The sequence below is a fragment of the Prionailurus viverrinus genome, chromosome A3 (genome assembly GCF_022837055.1).
Source record: "Prionailurus viverrinus isolate Anna chromosome A3, UM_Priviv_1.0, whole genome shotgun sequence".
Lineage (NCBI taxonomy): Eukaryota > Metazoa > Chordata > Mammalia > Carnivora > Felidae > Prionailurus > Prionailurus viverrinus.
Genome location: NC_062563.1, coordinates 100,978,727 through 100,988,359, shown reverse-complemented (window position 1 = coordinate 100,988,359; position 9,633 = coordinate 100,978,727). Strand labels below are relative to the sequence as shown.

Sequence of the window (9,633 nt, the reverse complement as noted above, 5' to 3'; positions counted from 1 at the left end):
GCACACAGAGCTATACACACACACCCACGTCCACCCATCCACATTTTTGGCCCGGCCTGTATCCCACATCAGTGATTCTAAATCACTTTTTTGTCAGAAACCTGAGCCCACTTAAACCAGTAGCTCTCAATCTTGCCAGCACTTTGGAATCACTTAGGGAGCTTTTAAAAATCCCAATGCCAGGGACGCTTGGGTGGCTCAGTTGGTTGAGCACCGACTTTGGCTCAGGTCATGATCTCACGGTTCATGGGTTCAAGCTCTGTGTTGGGCTCTGTGCTGACAGCTCAGAGCCTGGAGCCTGCTTTGGATTCTGTGTCTCCCTCTCTCTCTGCCCCTACCTCTCTCTCTCTCTCTCAAAACTAAACATTAAAAAATCCCAATGCCCAAGTCACACTCCAGACCAATACATCGGAATTTCTGGAGATGGGACTTTGGCATAAATATTTCATATCAATAATCATAATCTCCTTAGGTGATTCCAATGTCCCGCCAGGGCTAGGTATTCCTAAAAGCCCTTCTCCCATTCCTCTGCACAGAGAAAACTTCTGTTCATCCTTAAAGACCCAACTCCCAAGGCCTCTTTGGGGGAATTGCCTGAAATTCCCAACGACATCTTAGTCATCTGACTGTATCATAATTATTTGCTTATCTGCCTGTACAGGTCCATGAGCTCCGTGAAGACAGGTGCTGTGTGAGATCCATTCCTCCATTGTGAACACCCAGCTTAATGTCTGATAATGCAGCTAATGACCAATAGATGCTTCAGAACGAAAGGGAAGTATGTTACAAAGACCAGGAATAAGAAAGGGGTGGGAGCGGAAGCCACAGGTTGTTTCTGGGTGGTAAGGCCATGGGGTCTGGTCCCCTGGCAGCAGGATGAGGGTACCTCCCCACCTTTTAGTAACAGAAAGGGTCCTCTTATGTCAATAAGTTTCATGCTGTTTGGTCTACATTTCCTGCTTCCCTAGGAAGTGTCACCAGCAATACTCAGAAAGTCAGGGAGACAAGTGAGTGGGGATATGCCTTGTGCCCTGGAGCCCTAGGTGACCAACCTTTTTTTTTTTTAATGTTTACTTTGAGAGAGAGTGGAAAGGGGCAGTGAGAGAGAGAGGGGGGGAGCAGAGAGAGAGAATCCCAAGCAGGCTCCATGCTGTCAGTGCCGAGCCTAACGCAGAGCTTGATCTCCCCACCATGAGATCATGACCTGAGCTGAAATCCAGAGCTGGATGCTCAATCGACTGAGCCACCTGGGCACCCCAGTGACCATCCCCTTGTAGCCCCCATCCCAAGCCCATTCTGTCTTGCAGGGCACCTTTGCTCTGAGGAGTGCTCTGAGCAGTCTGGGTCCCCTACTTCTGTCCCAGATCCAGGACCTGTCCAACAACCTGGTTCTTGGCAAAGGGCCGTGCCTGGGAAACACTAGTGCAGGGGGAGGAGGCTCCTGTCAGTCAGCTGCACCTGCAGACATTCAGGACCCGGTCCAGGATCCGAGGGAGCAGACAGAGACGGCGTGGCTGGGCTGAACCAAGGGACAAATGTGCACCCTGCAGGAGCATAGCTCCTTTCCTCATCACCTCCCATCTCCCTGGGCAGCCCTGCCCCTGACAGTCCTCTCCCCATTCTTACCTTATGACCTCTTCCCCACCCCCAAATGCCCACTGAGGTGAAGTGATGTGACAAGGCCACACAAAGACTTTGGGCTGGGACTGGACTAGGGGGCCAGAAAGGGGGTAAGAGCACAGGATTTGGCGTGAGATCACCCTGATTTGAGGGCCAGATCCATCACTGTCTCCTTGGGGCCTTATTTCTTCATCTGTACAATGGGATTAAAATGACAGTTCCCACCTCATAAACTCGTGGAATGGATTAAGTGAGGTTTGAAGTGGAAAGAGCTCCTCACATGTTTCTGACCAGGCCTCCTGGTCACTAGTCCAGATTTGAGGTCATGGTGAGGGCTCCCTACACCCTGACTGACACACACACACACACACTCACATGCTCAACTTCTAGGCCGACACCAGCCTCTCCCCTCCTCCCACAACTCCCCCTTAACTGACCAGCCAAAGTCCTGGTCGCCCACAGAGTCCATTCAACACGAGCAAGTGTTTTCTTTGCATGTTTGGGCTTTTACTTCAATTTGAAGCAGATGGTTGAGCACAGATGTGAACAGCTTTGGCCTTTTGAGCACAAGGAAGGAATAGGCCTTGGCTTTGAACATGCCCCTCGCCACCTTACTGGCCCATTTCCCTGGTCCCTTCCTCCCCTCTGCCCACCCCCTGCATAACCGGGAACAGACGACTGGCCTTCATGCAGGGCACCATCTTGTTTTCCCAGCCAGGAGGGTGGGCCATGGGCAAGGAGTGGCTGGCTGGGCTGGCTGGGGAGCAAAGACCCTTTAGGCTGGTCACCTTGGGGGACAAGACCCTGGGGTGGGGTACGGGGTGGTCAAATTGGTTTCTTTTCCCCCTTACTCCCTTGCCATGATGCTCAGGGCCCAAGAAGCCTGGACCAGAACACTGACAATCAGAGTCAGAGGCCTAGGCAGCCAGTGGGAAGGAGAGAAGAGGGCCAGGATCTCACATCCCACTCCATATAAGCACCCCCAGCCCCCTCTCACAGCCCCCAGAAGGCTTATCTTGTACCCAGCCAGCTCAGGACCCAGCATAGAAAGAGAGTGCCAGGTCAGAGGGTTGAGTGCTTCCAATGGTCACCAAATGTCCATCCCTTCCATGAGTTTCCTGTGGGATTGCTGACTCGTCTTTGGCTTGAGATGGAACTCGGGCAACAGGAGGAGCAAAAGTCCTAGAGCAATGGGGTGGCTTTTTGCCGTGGGGTTTTGTCACCACCATTTCTTCAGTGTCTCTGTGGAATCTTTGGCAATGAATTTCTGCAGCCAGACAGGGGCCTCAGGCCCTGGGCAAGGGGGAGTCTTTGCTCTCCCCTCCCCACCAGGCCGAGGGCAAAGTGCAGAGTCACCAGAGTGGCTGAGGGGGGACAGGAGGGCAAGAGGGAGGCAGGTGTGCCCCTGCCCCACCCTGAGAGGCAGTGGTCTGAGCATCTGGTGGAATCCTGGAGAAGACAAGGCTGGACTTGGAGAGCTCACCTTCTCCTTGGGCTTGACCAGAACGAGGGCCCACGGAAGCATCCTTGGTCTAGACCGGGGCCAGTCACTCCTGAAAGAAACAACCAACCATCAGAAAAACTTGACTCTCCCGACTCTTTCCTAAAGGCCAGCTGATCCCAGGAGCTGGCACCCCAGCACCTCCTCTCTCTTGATCCTTGCTGGCTCCTGCCCCGGGAGGGACCTGTGTGGCTCAGGTAGGGGACTGCATCCTGAGGGGTTCAGTAAGTGATGGAGCCGGCATCTGGACCCAGAACTGGCTGCCTCCAGAGCCCACACTGTCCCCTTACTCCTCACTCTGCATTTCAGAGCCATTGCTGACTTGGCCGCTTTGGGGATATGGGCAGGGCTGCAGGGGTTAGAGGGGGGCTCAGGGACACATGGTGCTGATAACACAGTCCTCCAGGTCACACCTCTGAGGCATGTGAGTCAGGTCTGCCCCCTCCCCCCACAGGAATGACCACCCGCAGCCCCTTTTCCCTACGCTGTTCAGACAAGAGCACTATACCAGGAGTCCAGGGGCCTCCTCTAGGTGCTGTCCATCCACCCCACCAGGTGGGTGACCTGAGACAAGTCACTTAACTCCTCTGGGCCTCAGTGTTCTCCTGACACAGCTAGAGCAGGTCAATAATTTTCAAACTTTCTTTTAAGCAGCAGAAATGAAGTCTAACCCGTGAAACCCTAACACAGAAAACAGATAAACAAGGTCTGGTGTGTTTGCAGTAGCAGGGTAGGGAGGACACAGGGAGAGGGGGTCACAGGGTGCATTCCCTCCAACGGGAGGCCTGGGACATCTCTGAGAACCCAGGGTGCGCAGGAGCCTAGTTTGAAAACCACTAGGTTGCACCGTCCGTCGTGCGCGCCTCGCAGTCCCGACCTTTGGAACCCTCACTCTGGCAGCTGAACCTGGTGTCGCTCATGAGAAAACTGACCGTAGGGTGTGACTTGCTACCAGGGACAGGAGACAGGGAAAGGTCACAGGGGCTGCTGGGACTTCAGGTTCTGGGGGAGGTCAGCACTGTGGGGGGTGGGGCGGGGGGTCCTGCGAGGCCTCCAAGTCTACCCAAACACGCCAAAGAGCAACAGCAGTGCCCTAACCTGGCACAGCACACTCCTACGAAAGCAGCTCCAAATACCACTTCTCTGGGATTCTTGCAACAACCCTGAACAAACAGCTAAGTACTCGTTTTTGAAGCAAAACATCTGTCAGGCACCTCCACCATGCCAGGGGGGCTTTCTCCGCACCCTCATCTCAGAGGTGAGCCATCGCCGGTGGAGAGGGGGCGCTGGAAGCTGGAGGCCATCAGGATTCGAATGCGGATCGACAATGTTTGTTCTACCACAGAGAAGCTGCTTCTGCTGAACCGGAGGCTTGGGGAGCCGGGATGGGGCCAAACCACAGCCTGGAGGGCCTGCCAACCACAGGCCCCGGTGAGCCTCGCAGGCCTGGGGCGCAGGGCTTGGCCAGCGGCCAGGGTGCGAGGCTGGGGTAAGGCTGGAAGTGGGGTCCGAGGAGGGCGAGAGCTGGGCCAGGAGGAGGGGGCGTCCCCTAGCTAGCAGAGGCTGAGAAGGGAGAAAGGAAAGAAGAGGGAGCATCTTGGTGGGGTGAGTCCCGGCTCACATCCTCTGAGCCCACAATGCGGTGCGTGGCTGGCCCCAGCAGGAATCTGCTTTTTGTTACCGAGTCTGAGGAGGAGGATTAAGAGGCGGAAAGGAAACCCGTGGGGATGGCACAGGGTCTGTGGTCCACGGGGTGATTTACAGCCCGCGTCAGCCAGTCGCTGGCTGCCTGGGCGGGCCCTGCGGAGAAGGGCCCAGAGTTCCTCTCTGTCCAGCCGGCCTGCGGTCTGGGGGTTGGGCGCAGAAAGCTGGCTGGGCAGGCGGGCCGGAGCTGTCCCACTGGCTACTTGGTCAAGGCGCCAGGGCCCTGCCCGGGCTCGCTACTGGCCCTCAGGCCCTGCGGAAGCCATGACTACCACCCAAGAGCAAGGGAGCCAGGTTCTTCTCGCCAAAGCCTGACCTTCAGTTCTTGCTCCCACCCTTTCCCTGGTGTCTACACTGGACCTGTGTTCCCACCGCCCACCTCGGTACAGGAATCCCAGCACACGTATCATCCATACGTGGAAGTCTTATGTCAAATGGGGCGTGGTGGGAAGAACACCGGGAGGCCTTGGGTGCCAGGACCTCCTCTGTGATTAACCAGCTTTGTGACTTTGGGGGACTCACTCTCCCTCTCTGTGCTTAATTCCTTCGCTTGTACAGCACACACATGGATTTGCACTCCCCCCAAAGGGTACGCACATTAGGCAGGTGAGGTTATCCCATCTGGGAGTCTGGGCAACATTTCAGACCTTGACCCCACCTTGGAAAGTCACTACATATATTAGCGTATTAAAGGACTGAAAAGTCCTGCAATGAAGAAATTCACAAGACTTTATTTACTTGTTGTTTTCTGAACTCCTATGATCCTGTGATCACAACTGCACCCTGAGTCAATCTGTGGCCCTTCCCTCTAGGTGCCTCCCAGAAGCAGCACTCGGCCACATCAAGTATCTGCTTCCTTCCTGCCTACCAGCTGGCCCAGTCTCTCAGCGCCCCAACTCAAATGTCCCAGTGGAGGCAGCCGGTGGTCCAGCCTCAACCAGATTTCCTCCACAGATCAGCTGTGGCTGAAGGGTTAGGAGACAAACCCATGGATGCCCCTTCAGAAGGGGCAGGGTGTATGTGTGTGTGTATTAATTACAGGCACATAATTACAAATGTGACAGAGAGGGCTGGCAAATACCCCCACTTTGGCAACCATACTACAGACCCCTTCTCATGAAACTGGTGGCAACATCCTATGTCACCTCACATAGAAGCACAGCCTGAGAGGGCCTCCCGAACCCCATCCAGCTCTGGGATTTATAGGTGGTGTTTCCTCTTTGGGCCAAGGCTCTGGGTACAGAGGGGAAAGGCTCTTGGCTCACTGCTCACAGAAGTCTCCTACATCCCAGCCCCTTACCACAGAAGATGCCCTTTAAACAGGTTCTGCAGTGAAAATAAACTTTGAACACGACTAGGCAAGATGGCCTCCCAGGTCCCTTTCTGCGGTCTGACGTGCTGAGTCCGATGGAGGTGATTTGGTCAGAGTGGCAAAGTGGCTGAGTCTATCACATTTAGAAATCATTTTTCTTAATCTGTTCATTTGTGGTCAGAACATCATTTGTGGTCAGAACATCAGCTCCACAAGGACAGGGACATGTCTGTTTTGTTCCCTGACGTAGCCCGAGAGCCTAGAACAGTCTGGACACATACTAGCATCTTGATAAATATTTGTTGAACACGTGAATAAATATTTCCAGTCACAGGCATTTTATTCACCATAGCTTTTATATACCATGGAGTATGTTTCCTGTTTCAAATGTAACTTCACATTTTTGAAAATATGCCTTTGCTTTACGGAAACTTGGGGTAATTGTTGTGAACCCTGGAACAATTCTGCATCATTTTTTGCTTTTGTTCACCTCCAGTTTTTTATTCTGACTCTATGTCCTCTGCTTACCAAGTCTGTCTCTGGCTTTAGGTGGATTGGTTTCCTCTTTTGATCACTTCTGTGTATTGCAGGGCAATTTTACCATTTTAGGGTCATTTAAAAATGACTGTGTCTGCTTTCTAAGGTATTTTACCTTTTAAATTCATTTTCAGTCCATGTTACCTACTTAACCATTTTTCATTATTTTTAAATTATACTTTTTTTTTTTTTTTTTTTTTTTTTTTTTTTACATTTTAGCAATTTGGATACAGCCTTCTACATGCAGAAAAAGACATCTAATGGAACGGAAATCCCTTCTTTTGCATTAGTTTGTCCTAAAAAGAATAGTCAGGTTTCAGATGTTAGTTTAAAACAAAAACACAAGGGGCGCCTGGGTGGCTCAGTTGGTTGGCTGAGCGTCCGACTTTGGCTCAGGTCATGATCTCACAGTTCATGAGTTCGAGCCCCGTGTCAGGCCCTGTGCTTATGGCTCAGAGCCTGGAGCTTGCTTCGGACTCTGTGTCTCCCTCTCTCCCTGTCCCGCCCCTGATCGCACTGTCTCTCTCTCTCTCTCTCAAATGAATAAACATTTAAAAAAAATTCTTTTTAAATACAAAAGACAAGCAGAGAGGACGTGGGAAAAGTATTTTTCAAGACCCATGCTATTAGGTATTATTTTTTCTTTCACTTTTAAGTACATCCACGTTTGGGCTGGAAAGGGGGTTCTGTGTTTGGTTCTAAATGCAGAATGTTGGCGTTCACCTTGGCCCCAAAGTCGGCAGGCTATGGGGCTCTGGGCAAGTGAGTTCATCTCTCTATGCCTCAGTTTCCTCATCTTTATAGTGAACCTAGTAACAGTACTCACCTTCCAGTTGCCAAGAATCAATGAGACAATGGAGCGGTGCCCCCCCCCCCCCAGCAGGGCCTGGCACACAGTGGGAACACTGGAGGGTGCTGGCTCACGTTCCTGGAAAAAGCTGAGTCCTCGGTTTGACTAATGGGTGTTTAGAAACATAAAAAGGCATCACAGGCTGAAAAGTCTCAAAGTAAGTTTATGTCATCTTGACCAATTTGCTTCCAATGGATTGTTTTTAAAAATGTAGACACAACTTCTAAAATCACATAAGGCATGTCTCTTGCCTCATGAATGGATAACCAAAGTGTGGTGTATCCATGCCAGGGAATATTATTCAGCCACAAAAAGAAATGAAGCTCTAACACAGTTCCAGAACATGGATGAACCCTGAGAAGAGTGCGCTGAGTGAAAGAAGCCAGGCACCGAAGACCATGTGTCACAGGATTCCATTTACATGAACTGTCCAGAATGGGAAAATCCAGAGTAGGCTAGGACTGAGGGACAGCGAAGACCGTGGGGTAGGAAGAAATAGCTAAAGCATACAGGGTATTTTTTTTTTTGCCTGATACAAAAGTTCTAAAATTGTGGTAATGGCTGCACATAGGTGTGAAAATACTAAAAACCACTGAAGTGGACATATTTTTTTTTAAGTAATTTTTTTTGTTGTTAAATTTATTTATTTATTTTGAGAGAGAGAGAGAGCATGCGAGCATGCACACAAAGCAGGGGAGGGGCAGAGAGAGAGGGAAAGAGAGAGAATCCCAAGCAGGCTCCACACCATCAGCACAGAGCCTGATGTGGGGCTCAAACTCCCAACTGTGAGATCATGACCTGAGCCAAAAGCAAGGGTGGGATGTTTAACCAACTGAGCCACCCACGTGACCCTGAAGTGGACACTTTAAACAGGTGAACTATATACGATCTCAATAAAGCAGTTAAGTTTTTAAAAACATTACACAGGTAGGACATGTTAATTATAGGAAAACTAGAAAATACAGAAGAGTGAACAGAAGAAACAACATTTCAATCACCTCAGTCTCCCCACTAGGAGCAAACCACTGATAGCCTTGGGTGACTTATTGTTCCATATATTTTTATGCTTAGACCTACCTATATAGTATTTTTTGTTTGTTTGTTTGTCTGGGTATTTATTTGTTTACTTGTATTTTAAGATTTTTATTATTTAAGTATGCTTGGCACCTATATAGTAGTTTATGAAAGTGGAGTTATGTTGTGTAAACCGCGGGTGTTTGTGTTTTCTCCAACACCCCAGCTTGTACACCTTTGCATTTGGCAGATGTGTTTTCACATCTCCACGGGCCAGGCTGTGCTGAGGTTATTCTGGGCACAAGCACAGGCCTGGGCTTCTGGCCTCCCAACTTCCCAGGGAACTGGAAGCAGGTATGGACCAGCCCACCCCCAGCGCCTCCCGCCCCGCCTGGCCTGGGCGCCAGGGGTGACAGGCAGGAAATTTATGAGCAGTTGGAGTTGGCTGCTATTTTCTGAGGGCGGGAACATGGTGTGAATCAAGGATCCCACTGTGTCCAGGCTGGGAGGGCCCTCTGAGGTCCCAGCCATCTAAGATTTGCAAAGTTACGGCCAGAGCCCCTTGTGGGCCAGGAGAATCCGCCTGGGGACCATGAATTGGGAGAATTCATTTACTCATCAAAGATGTACTCAGTCCCTACTGGGTGCCAGCTCTGTGACAGGCACGGGGTTAGAGTCCCTGCCCTGGGGCAGCTGACGATGTAACTCCAGGGTGAGACTGAAAACCACTGCTGCTGGTACATGCCATTGATTCGCCCGGTCCCCCTTGTGTTCGCTCCTCACTAGAGGAGCGGCTGAGGTGGCCAGGGGCTCTAGGCTAGTGTGCAGACAGCTGCCTGGGCAGCTAAGAGGCTCCCCTGCCCCGCGGGCCCCAGCCCCCCAGGTGGGAGCATGGGTGGGTCCAGCAGTCTAAGCCCCCCATTGACTGAGGCCAGTGGAGACGACCAAACTTCAGTCAGTCAGTGACATACAGAAGAACTGTCCTACCGGGAAGAATGAACCCCCTCATCAGACAACGTTGAGGATGAGAGCAGGTAACCCTGGGGCCCCCTCCTGTGCTAAGACGCCAGCCGCAGAACCGGGTCCAGGTATGCT

The 9,633-nt window shown here is 51.6% G+C and overlaps 1 protein-coding gene across 1 annotated transcript in view; it reads right to left on the bottom strand.

Moving 5' to 3' along the window:
* Window positions 1–2,105: 2,105 nt before the first annotated feature.
* Window positions 2,106–9,633, bottom strand: part of ATOH8 (atonal bHLH transcription factor 8) — a 32,449-nt gene continuing 24,921 nt past the window's right edge. Inside the window, exon 3 of the mRNA XM_047853998.1 lies at window positions 2,106–3,173. Coding sequence (XP_047709954.1) covers window positions 3,168–3,173 — 6 coding nt within the window. The 3' untranslated portion in view covers window positions 2,106–3,167. The remainder of the gene's footprint in view (window positions 3,174–9,633) is intronic.